The sequence below is a fragment of the Eriocheir sinensis genome, chromosome 40, assembly GCF_024679095.1.
Source record: "Eriocheir sinensis breed Jianghai 21 chromosome 40, ASM2467909v1, whole genome shotgun sequence".
Taxonomy (NCBI): Eukaryota; Metazoa; Arthropoda; class Malacostraca; order Decapoda; family Varunidae; genus Eriocheir; species Eriocheir sinensis.
The window spans coordinates 8,526,796-8,550,532 of NC_066548.1; the positions used below are offsets into that span (position 1 = coordinate 8,526,796).

The 23,737-nt window shown below is 40.8% G+C and overlaps 1 protein-coding gene across 1 annotated transcript; it reads right to left on the reverse strand.

Moving 5' to 3' along the window:
• Positions 1 to 885: 885 nt before the first annotated feature.
• On the reverse strand, positions 886 to 20,675 carry LOC127009324 (sodium/nucleoside cotransporter 1-like). The gene is made up of 14 exons (XM_050882285.1): positions 20,536 to 20,675; positions 16,109 to 16,326; positions 11,317 to 11,550; positions 9,584 to 9,688; positions 9,103 to 9,183; positions 6,110 to 6,195; positions 5,489 to 5,642; positions 4,055 to 4,249; positions 3,624 to 3,785; positions 3,055 to 3,308; positions 2,587 to 2,761; positions 2,309 to 2,467; positions 1,889 to 2,069; positions 886 to 1,173 (listed from the first exon to the last, which is right to left on the reverse strand). The coding sequence occupies exons 2-14, from the start codon at positions 16,244 to 16,246 to the stop codon at positions 1,103 to 1,105; spliced, it is 1,995 nt and encodes a 664-aa protein (XP_050738242.1). The 5' UTR covers positions 16,247 to 16,326; positions 20,536 to 20,675; the 3' UTR covers positions 886 to 1,102.
• Positions 20,676 to 23,737: the final 3,062 nt, after the last annotated feature.

Consider the following 23,737-nt stretch of genomic DNA (forward strand, 5'->3'; position numbering starts at 1 on the left):
ACATAGGACTTAAATTGGAACACACACACACACACACACACACGTGTGTATATATATATATATATATATATATATATATATATATATATATATATATATATATATATATATATATATATATATATATATATACACATACAGTGTACACACACACACACACACACACACACACACACACACACACACACAAGTCAACAGTATGAACGCAAAGTATAAACACAACACTATTATATCAGTCCGGGATTTGGACCCATGCTCTGTAGCACAGATCAGGGCAGCCTAAACTAACTAGGCCATCGGATGTCTGAATATATATATATATATATATATATATATATATATATATATATATATATATATATATATATATATATTTCTGGTTTTAAAATCAATGTACAAAAATAAATATTGCCTAAATGTGACTGTTCTCGTTTATCCATCAGTTATAGAATATATCATATAAGTAATTATTATGACAATATATATATATATATATATATATATATATATATATATATATATATATATATATATATATATATATATATATATAACGATAGTTTGAGTAAGTACATAGTAAAAATAAATTAATTCACAACTCTCGTGGATACTGTGGTGCTTCCCCCCCAATATATCATATAAGTAATTATCATGAAAAAAAAAAAAATATATATATATATATATATATATATATATATATATATATATATATATATATATATATATATATATATATATATATATATATATATATATATATATATATATATATATATATATATATATATATATATATATATATATATATATATATATATATATAAATATATATATATATATATATATATATCTATATATATATATATATATATATATATACACAAAAAAAAAAAAAAAAACGATACTTTGAGTAAGTACATAGTAAAGGTAAATTAATTCACAACTCTCGTGGATAATGTGATGCTTCCCCTCCAGTGACGGATGAATACCAGGCGGAGTCTGGTGATGGTGTGATGCGATGAGGGTGACTGTGATCGGCTTCAGGTTGTCGAGGGTTGGTGGGCGATGGCCACCCGACGCCGCGGCGCCCCGTCCGGCGGCTCTAGGTGCCGAGGGTGGCGTTGACGGCGGTGGTGACACTCCCGGGGGCATCGGCGTCGCTCAGCAGCGTGCCTGTGCGGGGAGGGGCCTCGGTACAGCGGGAAGGAAACTCGACCAGGCAATGAGCCATGCAACGTCCTGAATCTTTTTATATTGTTATGCACTGATTTATTTCATTACAAGAACCAGCCGAGGGAAAAAAATAAGACAAAATTATGCTCACAAATAGTTGCCCCCCCCTTCCCCCGAAAAAAAGACGTCAAATGAGTACCCCGTTGCTAGGTGGCCTGATATGACACATTTTTTTTTTAAAGCGCCGCAATGGAAATGAAGGAAGGGTCTTCTAAAGTTTATAAGTGAAAAGGATGAAGAAAGTGAAACTGATTAACTTTTGCATCAGGCAGTAAGACAGCATAGAAATAAGTTAATGTAGAATGACCGCGGGAAGGGTGGTGGCATATGGTTAAATGTTTTAGTAGAGCAGTGAGAAAAAACAAAACAAAGGAGGCAACGTTGTGGCGGATTTTAATATGTTGAAGACAGTCAGCAAGAACGAGCCTTCAGAGAGCATGGTGAACTCCAGTCTGGTGTTTAGAGAGACACCAAGAGGAAACGGACCGTAAGGACGCGGTTACCAATAGCGTTTCAAAACAACTATTTTAGTCATGAACACACAAAAAAACTCTCCAAGAACTGACTTCTGAAACACCGTATATAGAAGTTATTTCTGTTTATTTTGCATTAGAAAAACACACTATCAAACTGCTGAAGCCTGAGGAGGACCTACCAGCTATGCAGGCTGTGAGGAAGCAGGCGCAGCTACCGGCGATCATGGCCCTCACCACCACCTTGGCCAGGTCGGCACGCCTGGAGGGCGCCATGGCCCCGAAGGACCCCAGGTTGATGCCGATGGAGCTGATGTTGCTGAAGCCACACAGGGCGTACGTCGCGATGATCTCCGCGCGTTTCTGGATTACACAAGAATAATATTTTTTTATATATAAAAATGTACATGGCTATACAGTTAAGAAAATAATTTTGCATTTTGAAGCAAATTCCACTATGCATGGAATCTGAATTTCTTTGTTAATTGTTCTTTTATCTTTCATTTACAGTCCCATGTTTCGGTTGGTATTGTAATAAAGAAAAATGATTTGTGCTGAACCACAACCAAGCAGGGAGTCCAGGAAGGCACGGAGGCACCCACCGATAGCAGCCCGGCTTTCTTCATCTCAGACAGCTTGGCGTAGGCGACGAACTCATTCACGATGGTCTTGAGGCCGATCAGCTCACCCACGAGGTCACACTCCACCCAGTCCACACCCATGACCCACGCAAGCGGCATGAAGATCCAGCCGAACAGACTCTGGAAGGGAACACAAGATGAACTTCATATCCCCCACGCAGGTTGTTGCCGCAGCTTTGCATGAAATTAAAAGACCATTTTATTCCTGAGTTAAAGGGAAATTATCAGGCTAAACAAACCTCGAGGGAGCACACGCCTGCCTCGGCCCCGGCTAGCGTGCAGCCCCAGTCGAAGATGCTGCTGCAGAAGGCGATGAAGGCGTAGAAGGCGATGAGGTTGGCGGCGATGTTGGCGACGAGCGGGATGGCGTTGGTCACCCCCACCATGGCGGCGTGCAGCCAGTTGGCCTCATCTCTGTACAAAGACCCAATCAGTCACACTCATGGAGGTCAACCTGCCGCCGTCCATGTTAGGAGAACTCGAGTATTAAACTGTTTTCCAGGGACATTTTTTAACGGGGGCATCTTCGCGGTGGTTAGAGTTTTCAGAGCCTCCAAATGTCTTATTATTAGCTAATAGTAGTTCTGAGACATTTTCCTTTTGTTGCCTAGCTGCATATTACTTTAAAGCATGTTACTACACTAACGAAACATAATGGCCTTATGGATCTGTAACCTTTCACCGCAAAACCTGCATCCTTCACTCACCCTTTAACAATCTGGATGTCCTTGAAACTGGTTTTTGATTGCTTGGTTTCAGGATAGAAAAGCTTGGCATAGGCGAGGGCTGCTGGGGCACTCATGACCGACGCCGACAGGAGGTGTGAGGCGTCTACACCGAAGGAGATGTAGGCGGCGAGGACCGAGCCGGCGATGGTGGCGAACCCTCCGGTCATGACGGCGTGCAGCTCCGACTTGGTCATGAGGGGAATGTACGGCTTGATGAGCAGCGGCGCCTCCGTCTGCCAGGTGGTAAGGTAACGCTTTATACCAGAGTTTCCGAGAGACTGAACAATCACTTTATAGCCTGTCTGTCAACGGTTGATTGGGTAAGGCCAATCACTGCAGTAAACATGTCACTTTAACTTTCCTATATATCCTGTATCCTGCATTTTAAGGTAATATTTATATATACCGTTAGAGACATCTACAAACATAAATGAAACCGCGAGTGTGTTTCTGGAAGCCTCGGATGGAGGCTGCGAAGTGACCCACGGTGAGCCAGTGATCCGCCAATATAAGTATTTGGACACTGACGGGGACGTGGCAACCCTCACCTGGCCGAGGAAGATGTTGGCGGCGGCGTTGACACTCTCGCAGGCGGTGGTGCCGATGGAGACCTGCAGGAGCCAGCCCAGCTTGAGCACCACCCACTGCATCGCGCCGTAGTAGTATAGGATTTGGATGAAGAAGCTGAAGAACAGGATCACAGACAGCACCTGTAGAATAAAATGGTCATTAGGAGGTGATGCAGCAAACAAAAAATAATTGCTTCATATAAACTGCATTCATTACAGCGCCGCTGTAAGAATTTTACATTTTTCCTGTATTGGCTAAAGACACGTTTGCCCAAACGCCCAAATCAATCAATGCTCTCAGTTTATGACCCATTTAATAATCGACACGACATATCAATCATTCTTAATTTGTATATCTGCATGTGCATAGTCCATTACAAATAGAAGCATTAACACTCGGTATACTCCACCTGGAATGCAAATATGTGTTGTTCGCTGACGAGTTTTCCGAAGACAAATCCGGAGCCCGCATCCGTGAAGGCGAGGAAGGCGGAGACCTTGTCCCCGGCACACTGGAACACGGCCTTGCCCAGCGGCCAGCGGAGAATCATCAGCCCCAGGATGAACTGCAGGCCCATCCCCCAGGCCACGTGTCTCCACCTCACCTGTGCGGCCAGCCAAAGAAGTTAACGTTTGCCCAAAACATGAAACAAAATATAACTAACTGAAGGAATGACCACGTACGGTTAGAGGCATCCATCCTATTTTAGTTTCGTCAATTCTCTGATAAGTAGCTCCTGAGCTAGTCGATTTTTTTTTCCCGTAATCCCCATCACCTGCACACAACTTTTATCCTACTGAACCTATCTGTTGTTTCTGTCTCATACGCTTTTGTTTACAGCAGAGGAAGCAGTTCGAGGGCAAAACATATAGAAAGAAAACCAGAAAAGAAAGAAAGAAAGAAAGAAAGAAAGAAAGGAAGAAAGACAGAAGCAAACAAAACGCTAAGCACTGCTCCTGCCAAGAAAATAGAATGAGAGGCCAAAAAGAGAGATTAGTAGTTAACGATATTTAGGGCAGAGCGGTGATGATTCGGCCACTTTAAAAAAAATATTTTTAGAAAAAAAGTTAGTGTAATTTTGTTGATCTCAAAATGTTCCTTCATTCTTTGGCTCTTTAGGCTGTTAATATGACACTCGTAGCCATTTCCAGTTTTCAGATGTAGATCCCCATCCGTGGTGATGGTTCGGCCAAGGAGGTGGGATGGTACGGACACTCGTATTACTCGGCATAATATTAATATAACTAAAGTATGACTGGCTAATAAAAAAGACCATATCCATTATAAGACATTTGTATAAGCACAAAAGTATCCTCTCAATATTTATAGGAAAAATAGATTAAAAAGGAGACCTATAGGAAATATCTCAAGAATTTTGGAATTATGGCTTCCTTCTCTTCTCACAAACATAATATCTAAATATAAATCAACCAAATTAACCTTTTTTTTATAACTGTTGCAACATCTGTAGTATTTAGATTGATAAAAAAATAAAAAAATCATAAAGACTCATCTATCCGAATCACCGTGCATCGTTGTCTCACCGTAATAATGTACATTTCGCTACTTGCCATGTTCTTGAAGTGAGAGCTTACGATACACCCTAAAAATAATACATATGAGATGCAAAAAAACATAACATCGGACTTGCATCGAAAAGAACAGCTCTTAGGGCGTGGTTGTCCCGTGTGGTCCAAGGCAACAAAGTTTTGCACATTCACACAATCTCGCGGCACTCAGCCCTATACGTTTTACAATAGATGCTATGTCCGGACCATCCCACTGTCCCAGTCATCGCCGCTCTCCCCTACATGCTATCGAGTGAGTGCTTTGGAGTTCTTACCTTGCGAGGGGCGGTGGAGAAGACGAAGCCGAACAGGAGCAGCACGAACACGCCAAAGAGGGAGATGAGGCGGTGAGGTTCATGCCAGGAGTCCGCCACCACGAAGATCGCTACGGCCAGCACCAGCCCGAGGCCCAGGCAGATGCGCACCACCCTGGAACACGGGGCTCTGATTAGTGCTATCCTAGGGCACACACACACACACACACACACACACACACTCAATCAATCAAAACGAAATCTGTCTATCAATCAATCAATCAATCAGTCAGTCAGTCAGTCAGTCAATCAATCAGTCAGTCTATCTATCCATCTATCTATCTATCTATCTATATTTATCCATCTTTCTATCAATCTATCTATCTATCTATTTATCTATCTATCTATCTATCTATTTATTTATATGTCTATCTATATGTATATCTATCTATCTATCTATATTTCTATCCATATATCCATATTCTGTGTAGTTTTGTAACTGTGATATGGAACTCAAACAGAAAATGTAAAAAACAATTGCATGATGAATAGAAAGCACTTCCAATAAATAACTTACGTTGAGAAATAAAACACACACACACACACACACACACACACACACACACACACACACACACACACCTGTAGCGCCAGAGTTTGGACATCAATGCACTCACGAGCAGACCGACGTGGTGGTACAAGTATTCGCCCCATAATGGCTTCACGACCTGCGGAGGAGAGAGAGACTGTGATGGCGGTCATGATCAGATGTTACACTCATATTATCAAACGTTCCGGGCTCTTGTTACGACCGTTTTTGGATGTCACAGAGGAGCTGCGTTGGGTTGTCATGAGTGTTTTCCCCGTTTATGGCGCAGAAGCCTTCCAAAACTACCGCTAGGGTCAAGAAACCACCAATGAAAACCTCGACAACTTCTCCGAGAGCCTTTTGAAATAGATGGACTGAGGCTTCCAAGAATTTGATAATATGGACCTTACTCTTTTCACTCCCGCGCGCCGCCATACTCACGATTACTTCATTAAAGAGGTTTGCCATGAACAGATAAAAGTAGGCTACTCAGGATTCTTTTTTTTTTTTTTTAATTCACGATGCTCCACAACGTTACTGTTATCTAATAGTCTCCTTCATTTATATATATATATATATATATATATGGAATATATATATATATATATATATATATATATATATATATATATATATATATATATATATATATATATATATATATATATATATATATATATATATATATATATATATATATATATATATATATATATATATATATATATATATATATATATATATATATATATATATATATATATATATATATATATATATATATATATATATATATATATATATATATATATATATATATATATCAGTCTGCTCTCGTTTCTGCCTACTGTACAGGTCAGGTTAGCCTAACGGTTTCAGGGGCCGTGTTCCCCTGTTTTTCGCAAATAAAACTTTAACAAAGCGTCGGACAAGGATGTTATTTTGGCAGTGGATGTTTGAGACCCCGACCTAATGGGCAAAAATATGATTTGGTGTCACATGTGGATAATGAAGCACTTATAAGAATAAATTTAGGGTAAAGTGGCTAAAAGTTAAAGGCACTGTGAGCGAGGCTAGCCCCGCCCCGCTCATCTTCTCGTGACGTTGATGTGACGTTTAGCTCTGACGTATGAGTAATCATCCATCCAACCAGCAATTATGTTTTACTGCTTCACACACACACGCACACACACACACACACACACCGCAGCAATATTTAATCTACTGTAAATATGGATGTTCCTTATATGGACTATCAGTTGGGAGAAACAGTTTTACTCGAAGGAAATTACTTATCCTTTACATGGAAAATGTGACTATTGGTAGTACATGCTGCATGTATATAAGCGAGCAGTAGTTTCTGGTTTCATACCTAGTTGGTTCACCAACCTCCCCCATACCCAACCTTTCCTTCCTTACACAATCATCCCCACCCAACTACCCAACAACACCCTTGTCGTTGGCGGGGCTAGCCTCGCTCACAGTGCCTTTAACTTTTAGCAAAGTTTACCCTAAATTTACTCTTATAAGTGCTTCATTATCCACATATGACAGCAAATCATATTTTTACCCATTAGGTCGGGGTCTCAAACATCCACTGCCAAAATAACATCCTTGTCCGACGCTTTGTTAAAGTTTTATTTGCGAAAAACAGGGGAACACGGCCCCTGAAACCTCTAGTAGATTAGATTTAGATATGTTGAGTTACGTCAGGGCAGGTCAGGTTAGATTTAGTTCGATCAGATTAAATTCTTTACGATAAATACGTGATACGCTTCGCGCTGCGCTGTTGTCGTCATTGGCGGTCGGCGGTCGACGATCGTATCCTTCTGGAATTTAACATTATTTGGTTTTGAGGAGTTTTAGATGAAGTTAAATATTGAAGGCAGGTTCAGTGAGACGTAGAAGAGAGTTGTTTCCTTTTTTGTGTGTGTGAGTGACGTGCGCCGTGGCCATCAGCATTATTCAATATTCAACGCAACGAACAAGCGGGGCGGTGCACGGACACCTCAGTTATCATAGTCAAGTCGGGGACGGGGAATGAGCGCGCTGGTCCAAGGCCCGAACTACCTTTGAAAACCAAGTGCAGGAGTCTGTTTACCCAATGGTCCTCGAGTATTCTCATTGGTAAGTAGGACTACGCTTTTTATGTTTCCACGCTAAGGTTAACGGTAATTTGGCAAAAAAGAAAAAAAAAAAAAACTATATTCTCACACGAACTTGTTTTCCTTTCCACATTTGATTAATTCTGGCTACTCGTCTAGAATATATTGATGATTAAGTGTCAGATGGCAAGCTGCATTGAAAGCCGTCGTTTCATGGGATCGTGATACCTATGATCGAGGCAGAAAACTAATAAATACTACAATGTTCTAAATACGTTAACAATGCTAGGCTATTAATGGTCGGTATTCTAAATGTGTTCTAAATACGTGTCATTGTTCTAAATATGTGTCGGTATTCTGAATATGTTCTAAATATGTGTCGGTATTATAAGTATTTTTTAACCCTTTCACGCACCAAAAGTTTAAGTGTGTCGGTATTCTAAATATGTTCTAAATATGTTAACGATGCTAGGCTATTATTGGTAGGTGTTCTCAGACGCTTCCGCCTCGCACATCATCTACTTCCAGAGGCCAAAAAGGAGATTATTCGGGTTCTCATGAGTGTTTGTCTTGTTAATGCAGAGTGAGAGATATATTTGTTAGTATTGGGACAAGGAACACAGGACTTCAAGCTTAAGCAGTAAAATAAATAAATAAATAAATCACATGACACACGTCTCTCCTCAGGCTACGAATTTGTCTTTTTTTCCCTCTGAACTTTTACTGCATACGCCAGGCTCTTACATTAATGAATTCCAAGCGGTTCCGAGTTCTCTTGTTTCATAAGTACGGCAGAGGATCAAGGCATATTTCTTTTACACTCCCATTGTATACCTTATAATGCTTCCGCTGGGAGTGTTTTCAGCTGTAACGGGCGGCGTTTTGGTGGGTGCGTTTCTCAGTTCACGAAAGAAGTAGTCCAGAGGGAGGGAAGGACTCACCTTGAAGTAAAGGATCCCCGTCACGACAAACACGGTGAGGAGGATGAGGAACCCGTCTCCGTCACACCAGTAGTCCTCCTCCTGCGGGGAGACAAAGTTTGGTTACACGAGACTTTGTGGCACATTGGCACTTACATCGTGTGTGGATACTGATTATACGGCCACATGCCGCTGCTCTCTCTCTCTCTCTCTCTCTCTAGCACACACACACACACACACACACACACACACACACACACACACACACACAGTGCCATTTCTTGTATATAATGGTGGTGTATGCAAGCGGATTAAAAAAGGACCTGTTTTACCATTATAATGTGCTTAAAAGGTTTATTTGAAGATGCACAAATAAGTTCTCAATAAAAGTTGAATATGAAGTGGCGGAGAGAGAGAGAGAGAGAGAGAGAGAGAGAGAGAGAGAGAGAGAGAGAGAGAGAGAGAGAGAGAGAGAGAGAGAGAGAGAGAGGTGTATTGTTACCTCGACTTTTGACCGTATAACGAGCACGGCGATGAAGTAGGCGACGTAGAGGCAGCACAACACGATGAGCACGAGCCGCCGCAGCCACCGCTCTAAATCCCGGCCCTGGAAAGAGACACATTGTGAAAGAAAACGATAGTAATAATAACAGTAAAAATAATGACGGCAAGACAAGGAGCAAAGGCAGAATCCAGGGAAAGGCTGGGAAAAAATTAGACAACTATGGACGAGGAAGAAGTAGAGGCAGATTCTAAAGTAAAACGTTGAAAGAAATAATAACTGAGAGGCAAGGTGTAAAGGCAGACTCAAAGGAAGTATTCGGGAAAAAAAAACCCATAAAAAAAACAATAACGGCGAGGGTGGAAGGAGAGACGCATGCAGTGTAAGGGAAGAGTTGGACTGCAATGAACGTCGATGCGGATCCCAGTATCTCCTTCCCGAAAAGACAAATTTCTCTCAAATTAATAAGTATAATCTGTCCTTATCAGTTCACTCGATCGCCGTCAGATGTTTCCCGCGCGTCGTCCACCATAAAAACGGGGACGCTTTGCTTCTACTCTTACCGACTACTAACGGTTTCAGGGGCCGTGTTCCCCTGTTTTTCGCAAATAAAACTTTAACAAAGCGAGAAGAAAACGAGAAGATGAGCGGGGCGGGGCTAGCCTCGCTCACAGTGCCTTTAACTTTTAGCCAAGTTTACCCTAAATTTACTCTTATAAGTGCTTCATTATCCACATGTGACAGCAAATCATATTTTTGCCCATTAGGTCGGGGTCTCAAACATCCACTGCCAAAATAACATCCTTGTCCGACGCTTTGTTAAAGTTTATTTGCGAAAAACAGGGGAACACGGCCCCTGAAACCTTTAGTAGTAGAAGTTAAATAATCGGGAAAGGCACAACGAAAACAGTCTCCTTGCTTTCGTCTACCATTACTCTTGCTGAGGAAGCCAGTTTTGACAGGCAGTGATGCGTAAGTCCTTGCACCATGTCGACGTAAGGAGGTCGCTGTGGTAACTAGCATGCTCTCGGATCGAAATAAAAAAAAGGCACGTGGCGAAATCAATTTATGATGGCAAAAATTATATATGATGATATCGGATACATGTCAGTGATAGGTAGGTATATATATTATTTAGTATTATTTTGTCATGCTTCCTACTAGCATGATGCTGCATTTCTGATCAATGAAGAAAAAAGAAAAAAAAAAAAAAAACGAGAGTTAGCATGAACTTCGCCGACCAAAGTTGAAAGTTATCTGGGTGGGTTATGCTGGCTGTATAAAGACAATGAGATATCAAAGTTTTATTCATGCATTTACTTACAGTGATAATCTACTTAAGTGCTCCCTTGAAATATACTGGCTGCGCATCAATAAGAGGTAGTTACGAAAGCACAGTTGTGGCAGTTTGGAGGGATTTGGAGCCATTATATATACAGAAAATACACGAACATCTTATAGAAGTATCAACTCTCAGCAGCTTCCTGATTTTTTTCAAGATAAGATTTCGGTTTGTCTTGTCAACAGCAAAAGTATTTTCATTATCGCATTCGTGAAAAGTACAGTTACTTTATTATGTATCAGTGTATTATGAAGTACTACCACTACAGCACGTCCTCATGTGTATTACGTATACTTACTATGCTTCTTCACAATGCTACTATGCTTACTATGCTTCTTCACAATTATATACCAGAGTCATGCAAAGTGGCAAAACAAGAGTCCTTCCTTACCTTGGCGAGGGTGTAGATTCTCTCCTTGAGTGAAGCGTAGCCCGGGAACAGGCTGCAGAGACTGTTGTCCTCGTCGTCGTCTCCTTCCTCGTGCTGTTCCTCCGGCGAGGCAGGTTGCCCCTGAGGGAGCTGGGTGCCATTTTCCAGTGACCTGCTGACGCGGTAGGAGTTGGCCGATGTGCCCGTATCCTTCTCGGGCGGATACGAGTGTTCCGCGCCCACCACCACCCGTTTCTGCCGCACACACACACACACACACACACAAAGAGAGAGAGAGAGAGAGAGAGAGAGAGAGAGAGAGAGAGAGAGAGAGAGAGAGAGAGAGAGAGAGAATATATTGTTAGTATAAAATGTATACATAATGTTTTTAACCCCCAGATTCTAGTTGAAAAGTGAAAGTATACTGGTACAGTTTTCAATCTCGGCCTGATACTTGAATACTGCATCTGGAAAGTCAAATGTATTGGGTTTTATAAATCGAATTAATTTGTTAAATTATACTTATTCGAAATAATAATAATTTATTTAAGTTTAGAGGACTCGGAGGATGCTGAGAATAATATCAAGAGTCTGAGACATATTGACGAATAAGTTTCGCGTCAGCACTCATAAATTATTATTTTTAATCATGCTGGGATACCCGCCAAGACGACTAGGAATGCGTCCCGGTGCGCACCTGTCTGTATCAATATGACTTTTAACAAATAAAAAAAAAAACTTTCTCAAATCTTGAAACTTGTTCCTCAGCAAGATGAATCAAAGTGATAGGAATAGTAATATACATTGTAATGCCAATAAGGATGATAATAATGATGCTATTGTGAATAATAATACCTAATAATAATAATAATAATAATAATAATAATAATAATAATAATAATAATAATAATAATAATAATAACAACTAGAGGCATAGCACTCGGAGAGTGCACACGTCCGCCAAAGATCGTCCTGAAAATTGGTATGGGCATCAACTGTGATTATGTGCATCATATGGAAGCATTTGTTTCGAAATTTGAAGAAATTCTATTTTTTTGGAAACTGACCCTGGGCAAACTTTTCGAGGTCAGATCAACGGTCAAGGTCAAGGCCATGCAAGGTGCATCATATGGAAGCATTTGTTTTGAGACTTGATGAAATTCAATTTTTGTGGAAACTTTGACCTTGGGCGAATTTTTCGAGGTCAAGGTCAAAGGTCAATGTCAAGGTCATGCAAGGTGCATCTTTCCATGAGCTAAAATATGAACCCAGTCTGAAGTCTCTATGATGACGAGAACCGAAGTTATGGCCAATCTGACGTTTTGTGCGACCTTGACCTTGACCTTTGACCTTTGACATCAAAAATTTTATGTGTTCTATTCTGGATGGAGACGAAGCTTCCCTGAAAAATTGGTTGAGACATCCGCAAAATTGTGCACAGGAGACTGTACACGAACAAACAAACAAATAAATAAATAGATAGATAAACATACTGACCGGACCGAAAATATAACCTCCTTCCAACTTCGTTGGCGGAGGTAATAATAATAATAATAATAATAATAATAATAATAATAATAATAATAATAATGATAATAAGATAGTAGCAGAGGTAGCATCAACGTTCTAGGGGGTAAGCCACATTTTCTACAGCGCATTTTCTATACCGAGACACCAGCGGCTCGTGTCATTAGAGACAAGTCTTGTAATCGTATCTTTAATCAAGCCACATATTTCCAGTTATTTATAAATTTTAATGTATGACAATTACAGGTTGTATGTAAAAAAAAAAATCTTGATCGCCTTGGAGGCGCCTCACTGCGTTATGCAATCAGACGTACGATATGTTAAATATATTTTTTGAAAAAAATACCAAAAGTTCCACTTTTTATTTAAAGTTCCGTTAGTCTCATTCGGTTAGGAAGTTGTTTCCGCCCCTCCTGTGAGTAGGACTAAGGCGGCACCTGTAACGTCCGTATTATCACAACCAACATCCCTGAGGTTTCCCCAAGGTTTCCCCGAGGTGCTGCGCAGCTAACGTTACTTCGCCCAGCAGGTGACGTCGACGAGCAGTGTAACAAGCTCCCTCTGCTGTGTGTCCCGTTGAGCTTGGAACCGAGCTCTTTACGTTCACTGAATTAAATTCTTACAGTAGTTGATAACATTGTATACACACACACACACACACACACACACACACACACACACACACACACACACAGACGTTCACTGAATTAAATGCTTACAGTACAGTACAATACAGTGCTTACACCACTCTGATAGCTCAGTCGGTTAAAGCGCTGCGCTTCCAGGCTTTGCGGTCTGACAGACGGTTGTTCGAGCCCCGCTCAGGCCGGGATTTTTCCGCTGACAAGGAATGGTTACTGTCCCTCTATGAGGAAGGGGTATGGGGTGTGTGGTGTGTGAATGTCCAAGACGACTATAAGGCGGGGTTCCCACTAGTCCGTTTTCACGGATCCGTCGACCGTCAGTGACGTCATCAACGGAGCCCGGGACGCATATTTACGAACGGTTGTTAGGATTTTGTCACGCGGAGCCTAGCCCTACCCCCTGCATTGACGTCACGCTTTGATATCTCCTGATTGGCTGCTGCCTCCCTCCTTCCCCCCTCTGCCCCCCCCCTCCTTGCCTCTCTCCCTCTGCCTTGCTCTCTCTCTCTCTCTCTCTCTCTCTCTCTCTGCCTTTGTCTCTTCCTCTCTCCACCTCTGTCTCTACCTCTCTCTGCCTCTGTCTCTGCCTCTCTCTACCTCTGTCTCTGCCTCTCTGCCTCTTGTCTCTGCCTCTGTCTCTGCCTCTGTCTCTGCTTCTGTCTGCCTCTGTCTCTGCCTCTCTCTCTGCATCTCTTTCTGCCTCTCTCTGACTCTAACTGTCTTTGTCTCTGCCTCTCTCTGTCTCTGCCTCTCTGCCTTTGTCTTTGCCTCTCTCTGTCTTTGTCTAGCTCTGCCTCTATCTGCCTCTCTCTACCTCTGTCTCTGCCTCTCTCCCTCTGCCTTTGTCTCTGCCTCTGTCTCTGCCTCTCTCTCTGGCTTTGTCTCTGCCTCTTTCTGCCTGTCTCTGCCTCTCTCTCTGCCTGTCTCTGCCTCTATCTCTGCCTCTCTCTCTGCCTTTGTCTCTGCCTCTCGCTGCCTCTGTCTCTGTCTGTCTCTGCCTCTCTCTGCTTCTGTCTCTGCCTTTGTCTCTACCTTTGTCTCTGCCTCTCTCTCTCTCTGCCTGCCTCTGCCTCTTTCTCTGCCTCTCTCTCTCTCTCTGCCTGCCTCTGCCTCTCTCTCTGCCTCTCTCTCTTGCTTTCCCAGCAAACAATATCACGTTGCAACAACGTTGTCAAAACGTTATGAATAGGTTCCAGATACGTTGTGTGGGACTTTATGAAAACGTTGTGGGAACAGAACTTTGTCCACTTCCAGAAAGGTTGTCACAACGATGTGAAACAACGTACCCATGACCTTTTGAGGACCTTCTTGCTATCTTATTGCAACGTCCTTGCTACCTTTGCAGGACATGCTCTTCACTTTTTAGGGCCCTATTCTCACCTGTCCAGAGTATTCCAAACACCAGATTAGGAAACTTAACATGTAATATCTATTTACTGAATATTTCTGAACAATTTCATTAGGATATATTTAAATCTTCTAAATATGTATGTCTCTAATGAGCCTTAAAACTAGATATATGTAATATACACTGATAATGAAGACTGTCACATAAGCTTTTATATCGACATTGAATTATTATTAAAGAATAAATTGCAGTTTTTTGCTTAAAGTAAGTAGGCTACGGAATTATTGGGAAAGAATTAAATGCACAATTCTTGTTTAAAGTAAGTAGGCTACGGAATTATAGGGAAAGAATGAAATGCACAGTTTTTGTTTAAAGTAGGCTACAGATACAAAGGTTATATATTGTACAGTAGCCACAAACACTATGATAAATCTTACTAACTGAAAGAAAAAGAAAAGCCAATTCCCTTGAACAGAGATCCATTGCGTGAAAGAATTGGTTTCTTGCTTACATTTAATGGATGGCGTGACAGGAGGCGCTTGCAGCAAAAGGTTAAGACTATTTGACTTATAAAAAGATTAAGACTATTTGACTTGCAAAAAGGTTAAGGCTATTTGAAATATAAAATTAAACTTTATTAGCATTTATCCATGAAAATCAAATCACTTACGATAATTAAGTTTACAATTTTACATAATTATTACAATTATATAATCATGAGTTTGGTCAGAAAATCACCAATCAGGAAATCACCAAGAACGTCACAGTTTGGTCAGAAAATCACAAAGTAATTATTACGTGCTGATGGCGTAACTTTTAGACGGACGAAGATGCAACCTAAAAACAACGTTGTGTAAACGTTTCCTGTTTGCTGGGTTGTCTCTCTCTCTCTCTCTCTCTCTCTCTCTCTCTCTCTCTCTCACACGCACGTTTTTTCACGGTTAATAGTAAAACTTTCTAGTGGAGTTGGTGGTATAACCTTTTAACGAAGCATTAATGAGCCGCCTTCCCTTACCTCCGCCTGATACTTTGCACTTTCTCTCTGCACTGACGTGAGGTTTATTACATCCAGGTGTTGCCCATAGACCCAGCGATTTATTGATCGATTCTCTCACGCCATGCATCCCCCAAAATCGCCTCTTACTCGCACTACAACAAAAGCTACACCAGGGTTCCGCGGCTGTTATTTTACTGGGATTTCCGCCGGGCCCACATAATAACCCCGCACCTGTAGCAAGGACACCCTCCGTGACCGATTCCCTCCCTGGTCTCCGTCGCGATGCTTTGCTCTTACCAAGGTGTGTATGTCCTCCTCCCTCGGCGTCGCCTTCCCCTCCTCGGCCTCAGCCAAGTTGTCGGCCGCGGTGCCATTGGTATCGGTCAGGAAGGCCGGGTTGTCGTAGCTCGTGAGGTCGGTGGTATCTGTTGACATAGTTGCTTAGCCTTGCCGGCGGCAACCTGTTTAGTGGCGCGGGTGATGCTCAGCAAGGCCCAGCGTGTGTTTGGATCCTCCTGCTGGGTGTTGTTTACAGTTAAGCGTTTGAAAAATAGTATATTGGAAGAAAAATAAATAAAACATTCCTAGCATGTTTTATCCCTGGAGGATGAAGGAGTATTTTTAAATGTGTGTGTGTGTGTGTGTGTGTGTGTGTGTGTGTGTGTGTGTGTGTGTGTGTGTGTGTGTGTGTGTGTGTGTGTGTGTGTGTGTGTGTGTGTGTGTGTGTGTGTGTGTGTTCAACATTTTCAAAAAGGATACCCATTTTTTCTAACTGAATAAACTACGTTTCATGCATGATGAGTTGAAATATATAAAAAAAATGTTGTGCAAATCATACTAAATATGCTTGGGAGAATTGATAGTTTGTCAAACATGTATCATGACATCGTGACTACTACGGTAACTTTTCTAAAATTTAATTTTTCACGCACTGTATATAGTACATACGTACATTCATACAGTGCAAATAAAGTAAACTGAAAATAAATTAATATTAGTATTTTACGTTTTTTTTTTTAACAGTACAAGCTAACCAAAATAACTTGCTTCACAAATTTAAGGATGTGGTCTATTCCATCGCTATTTCCATATTTAATATACGCTCTTTCCTATGGTTTGCCAAATGGTTTGAACGTTGGAAGAAAACGTATATGACAGCAGAAGATTAAGTTGGAGGAGAGATGTGGGCACTTTAATAAGAGTAACATTGATGTGCCGACGTGCCGACCTAGTGGGGACATAATTAAATAAAATAAAGGTTGACCTTGCAGGTATCAGTGCCGAAAACTTAAAGGACCACTGTATGTTAAAACGTTAAACGGGTCGCCGCAGGGAGGGAATGTTTTAATTGGCAGGTGAGGAAGGCGGGCGTGACGCGGCAGCCACTCAAGGCCTCCCATACACAACAACAACAACAACACATTTTCTTTCACATTAAGGTAGGGTCTTGTATTCGTGGCTTGTTATGAAGGAGGGCGAAGGAGGCAACGTCTTACCTACTTAAACATCTCGGCGACCAAGCACATATATTAGACAAGGCTTTCGTAGGGGTGTTGAGCATTACCAGGTGCAGTTTTATGATCCCTCGTGGTAGTGTGATCTTTCTTTTGTACCATGAATTTAGAAAAACACTCATGAGAACCCGATTAACCTCCTTTTCGGTCTTAGGAAATAGTTGATGTGAGAGGTGGAAGTGTCTGAGAATACCGACCTCAGCTTCGTGACGATCTTTAATATCAGTGACACCTGACGTACAAGTTCTTTTGCGCCGGGTAAGGTTAAGTTAGTGCGGCTCTATCCAGCACCGCGAAGCGACATTCACCGGCTGGCCTTGACACGCTCTTTTTATTACGCGCAACGGAGCACGTTCATGGATTTCTACCCTCCGAAATACGCGTGCATGTCTTGGAACACGGAACACTCCACATATGTAGCGTTGGTGATGCGATGGATCATTCATTGTTGCTCATCTCCGCATTGAGATTTCCTCTTGACAATGCAGCCGGAAGCCCCGCCCACCTGCTGACGTCACTGCCGGGATGGATTCTTACCTCTCAACGCTTGGAAGGCCCCATAGGAAATACTGTTTTACGCTACGCTACATAGTATCCTCCTTGCTAGAATCTGAGTCGGTGGATAACATATGGAGCGGTCGGCAACAATAAGTGTCCCTTGCTGTGGATCACGACACACCAGCAAGCTACGTGATTCCCAGGACGTGTTTGGCGCCGCGCCAAGGAGCCCTACCCTGTGCTGCAACTTTTTTTCCGCTGCCAGAGATCACGGTATACTGATCCGGGTCAGATTTTCACAATACAGATCGAGAGTCAAGGGTGCCGTGCCTGTTTCCGAAGGTGCAGTGTACGGTAAAACTACTTTCCCCCTTCCCTGGAGGCGCTTGTCTTTTCCCTCGTCAAGTAAACGCTGCACCTGGTTGTCTTTTACATCTTTTACATGAGATGGTCTGATCGAAGAAGAGAAAATACTTATAACGTGAGGACCATAGGAAGACTGTGTAACGCAACTGTGCGGAGAGAGAGAGAGAGAGAGAGAGAGAGAGAGAGAGAGAGAGAGAGAGAGAGAGAGAGAGAGAGAGAGAGAGAGAGAGAGAGAGAGAGAGAGAGAGAGAGAGAGAGATATATATATATATATATATATATATAAATATATATATATATATAAATATATAAAAATATATATATATAGATAGATATATATATATATATATATATATATATATATATATATATATATATATATATATATATATATATATATATATATATATATATATATATATATATATATATATATATATATATATATATATATATATATATATATATATATATATATATATATATATATATATATATATATATATATATATATATATATATATATATATATATATATATATATATATATATATATATATATATATATATATATATATATATATATATTTATATGAAACACTGACTGAAGATGTTGAAATACGCGAAAATAATGACAAGCCAAGCTGATGGGTGCCGCGAACTGCGCGCCCCAGCCGAGCACCAGTGACGAAAGTCTCTGTATTCAGGTGTGCCCTTGGCCAGGTGTTATGCCTGTACGGCTGGCAGTGACGCGGGCACCTCTATCTACACTTGTTAGGCCACAGTTAGGGGAATGCCGGGGAAGGGGAGGAGATACTTGCGTCACCTGCCATGCCCAGCAGTTCCAGAACTCGTCAGTGTGTGGAAATGGGCATACTGATAAAAATGAGACAAAAAATGATGGTGTTCGGGTGGCGCGGACTCACAAGGAGGCCAAGCCATCGTAGAGGAATCTTGAAGCACATAAAGATACGATCTTGATTTTTATAGAATGCTTAGAGGGATGTCACACTCGCTGCAAGAAAACTACGGAAACCAACGATGAACAGTAAAAATGAATGGAAAAATAGACATGTCACCCCCACAAGGAGACCTGGTCTCGCCCACGTGCAACAAAAACTGTTGGATAAAAAACTAAATCACTCATGAGTGGTATTCGACAATCAAGTGAAAATACAAGGACCTTGTCAATAACCGTATAGGTATATGCGTTGCCAATGACGTTACAAAAAAATAAAATAATAAAAAAAATAACAGGAAATAAATAGTCCAAGCAGACTTTCATTATCATAAGTCGCTGCAAACTTTCTTAGTCAGGCACGATCCATAATAACGAACAGCAGGCTTCATCATTACGAGATGAGCTTCACAGGAGAAAGCTGAAGAGACCACATCCACAGGAGCACAAGTGTACTTCATCACCTGCTCATGGTGGCCCCCAGGGGGGCATGACAATATTTTCCATACCCCCCCCCCCCCCACGCTCCCTGTTTCCCTATCACTCAGTCTCATCACATCAAAATACAACAGTTGAGAAATTTAAGCTCCCATTTACGAGGCAATATATATAGGAAGGAAAGAAACGTTTTCATTACATTTTAAGAGAGGGGAAAAAGAATATGAGTAATTTCCCTCTGGGTTGTGACATCAACGGAAGGAAAAAACAAAAGCCACACGTATGCGGATATGATTCCTTGGTGTGGCTCTTCCTGTGCGTGCTGACACTGGGTGCGTCACTGGCAGGACTGGAAACATTCGGATATGCGTGGTCCTGAATGTGTTGTTGTGGGTATATATATATATATATATATATATATATATATATATATATATATATATATATATATATATATATATATATACACACACACACACACACACACACACACACACACACACACACACACACACACACACACACACACACATCCTGCGTATTATTCTCAGCATTTCCTATTTATTCTGCTATATCGTCAAGAACAGAAGTATAGGGCGGTGAGGCGGCTGTTGGGTGACCTTCAGATCTACAGGTGGAGACCCACACTGGCAGCCGCAGCACGCTCGAGGGGCGGCACAGTGAGGCGATGGCAATGAGTATTCAGACTAGCTGTACAGTTCACCTACTGCTGTGAACAACTTTCAAAGCACATCGACACAAGTGTCCCGGAAGGTAATCCGGGGAATGGATCTGACAGCAAACGGGATTTTATACAAGTTTTTTTTTTCTCATTAGATCCTCGCTTTGAGGTTAAATGCCGTATTAATCAACATAGGATAGTCCCGTTCTAGTGTTTGTAGAGTCAAAAACTCCTCACAAATAATAAACAAAATAAGGTGAGAGGGTACCTTAACTGTGGGGTGAAAGTGATGCGTAGAGCAACGACGAGACACCACCTCGCGCAACGGACCCGACCCGTCAACTGGTGGTGGCTGTAGGCGGGCTGCCGGTCTGTACTATCAAGGCCAACGTCTTCACTCTTTTCCTAGAGTTTCTAAACAGGAAGGGAAGTTAATTAGTTACATCTCCTTAAGATCACAATTGTTTCCATTCGATAAGAATACACTATGATGCGCATTTTACCCAAGCGTAAAGTGGAATTGGACCTTTAACAAACAGCGACGGTGCACTAGTGACTGACAGCCAACACATTGCAAACCTATTAAATAATTACTTTTCCTCGGTGTTTAATAATAACAGTCCTCCCACCACCACCACCAACACCAGTACTAATGTAAATCCCGAGCATGCATTGTCTAACTTTGAAATAAAACCCGATGAAGTCCTTAAAGCCCTCAAATCACTTAAAACAAATAAAAGTCCCGGACCTGATAAAGTATATCCAACTCTGCTGAAAGAAACAAAGAGCGAAATACTCTCCTCCCTCACAACCGTATTCAATATGTCCTTGCGACAAGGCATTGTCCCTTCAGATTGGAAAAAGGCTAACGTGACACCGATTTTTAAGAAAGGAGACAAAAAAGTACCAGGTAATTACAGGCCCATTAGTCTAACTTCGGTTGTAGGTAAGCTACTTGAGGGCATAATTAGAGACAAAATTGTGAGTTACCTTGAAAGCCACTCATTAATTGGGGACTCACAACATGGCTTCCGAAACAAAAGATCCTGCCTATCAAATCTATTAACCTTTTATAACGACCTCTTCACTGTTTATGACGTAACCAAATCACTGGACGTAGTCTATCTTGATTTCCAAAAAGCGTTTGATAAAGTCCCGCATCATAAATTACTTTACAAATTAAAGCAAATAGGTATTGACGGTCAGGTAAACCAATGGATCGCGAATTGGTTGAGCAACAGACAACAAAGAGTAGTGATTGACGGATTTAACTCAGAGTGGGCGCCGGTCACTAGTGGCGTCCCTCAGGGCTCGGTTCTTGGCCCAGTGCTCTTCATTATTTACATCAACGACGTGGATGTTGGACTCAATAACCGCATTAGTAAATTTGCAGACGACACAAAGATTGGTAACTCGGTTCTCACTGACGAAGACAGGCAAAGCCTCCAAGAGGATTTGCACAAAATTTCAGCTTGGTCGGATAGATGGGAGATGCCCTTTAACGTAGACAAGTGCCAGGTCCTTCAAGTTGGAGCGAGGAATAAGAAGTTTGATTACGAAATGCGCGGCGTTAAACTCAAAAGCGTTCAATGCGTCAAGGACTTGGGGGTCAAAATAACGTCAAACCTCAAATTCTCACAGCAATGCATCGATGCAGCAAATAAAGCGAACAGAATGTTGGGCTTCATTAAAAGAAACTTTTTATTTAAGAATAAAGATGTAATACTCCCGCTCTACAACAGTTTAGTCAGACCCCACTTGGAATATGCGGTACAGTTTTGGTCTCACCACAATGCAAAGGATATTGCTAAATTAGAAGGTTTTCAGAGTATTGCAAATAAAATTATCCATTCCTTGCGCAAAAAATCCTACGAAGAAAGGCTTTATACCCTTAAAATGTTCTCTTGAGAAACGTCGCCTCCGAGGAAAATTGATCGAATGTTTTAAAATACTTAATGGTTTCACGAATGTAGACAGATCAACATTGTTTATGATCGATGACACTTTGCGCACGAGGAACAATGGCGTAAAACTCAGATGTAGACAAGTAAATTCAGACTGCACCAAATTTTTCTTCACCAACGTTGTAGTGCGAGAATGGAATAAGCTCCCACCATCAGTGGTCCAGTGTAACACGATTGACTCCTTCAAAAATAAGCTCGACCGTCACTTCCTTCAACTTAATATCAACTAGAGTAGAAGTGCAACGTTTTGGAGTCTTCTGATTAATGTAAAATCACTTAGGTTTAAGGACAGACCACCAAGTCTGGACCATGGGGTCTGTGTGGTCTGATTTTCTATGTAAATATATATATCTCTCTCTCTCTCTCTATATATATATATATATATATATATATATATATATATATATATATATATATATATATATATATATATATATATATATATATATATATATATATATATATATATATATATATATATATATATATATATATATATATATATATATATATATATATATATATATATATATATATATATATATATATATATATATATATATATATATATATATATATATATATATATATATATATATATATATATATATATATATATATATATATATATATATATATATATATATATATATATATATATATATATATATATATATATATATATATATATATATATATATATAAACAAATTCTGGCTGCATCAAATTTTTCTTCATCAACGTTGTCGCTCGAGAATGGAATAAACTCCCACCTTCAGTGGTCCAGTGCAGTTCGATAAATATATAAAAACATAAGAACGTAAGGAGTCTGCAAGAGGCCGGTAGGCCTGTACAAGGGAGCTCCTGTGAATCTAAGCTCCTGTGAATCTAAGCTCCTGTGAACCTAACCCCACCTAACATCACTGCTCATGGTCTTATCTAATCTATTTTTGAATGTGACTATTGTATTGGCGCTCACAACATGACTGCCCAGCCTGTTCCACTCATCTACCATTCTGTTAGTGAACCAGTTTTTGCCTATATGTCCCTGTTGAATCTAAATGTATCCAGTGTAAACCCATTACCACGTGTCCTACTCGGATCTCTTACCATCAGAACCTTATTAATATCCACCTTACTAAAGTCCTTCATCCATATATAAACCTCGATCAAGTCACCTCGTATCCTTCGTCTTTCTAGACTAGAGAATTAATGCAAGTTTAATTGTTTGAGTCTTTCCTCATACGGCAAGTTTCTTAACCCGTGAATCATCTTAGTCATCCTTCTCTGTACCGATTCTAACATTTTGATATCCATTCCGTAGTAAGGTGAGCAGAACTGAATCACATAATCAAGATGAGCTCTAACCAATACTAAATATTGCTGGAGGATGACTTCGGTACTTCTGCTGCTTGCGCTCCTTGAAATGAATCCTAGTACCCTGTTTGCTCGATTTCTAGCTTGAATGCATTGTGCCCTAAATCCCTCCTGCACCTAGACCTCACAA

What these genes read in the sequence shown, in the direction of transcription:
- LOC127009324 (XM_050882285.1), bottom strand. Translation starts at nt 16,246, where the DNA reads ATGTCAACAGATACCACCGACCTCACGAGCTACGACAACCCGGCCTTC. An exon ending in AGAAAGCCGGGCTGCTATCG is followed by an intron (nt 2,070 to 2,308) that starts GTGGGTGCCTCC and finishes TGTGTAATCCAG; the next exon opens with AAACGCGCGGAGATCATCGC. An exon ending in CCTCACAGCCTGCATAGCTG is followed by an intron (nt 1,174 to 1,888) that starts GTAGGTCCTCCT and finishes CTCCCCGCACAG; the next exon opens with GCACGCTGCTGAGCGACGCC.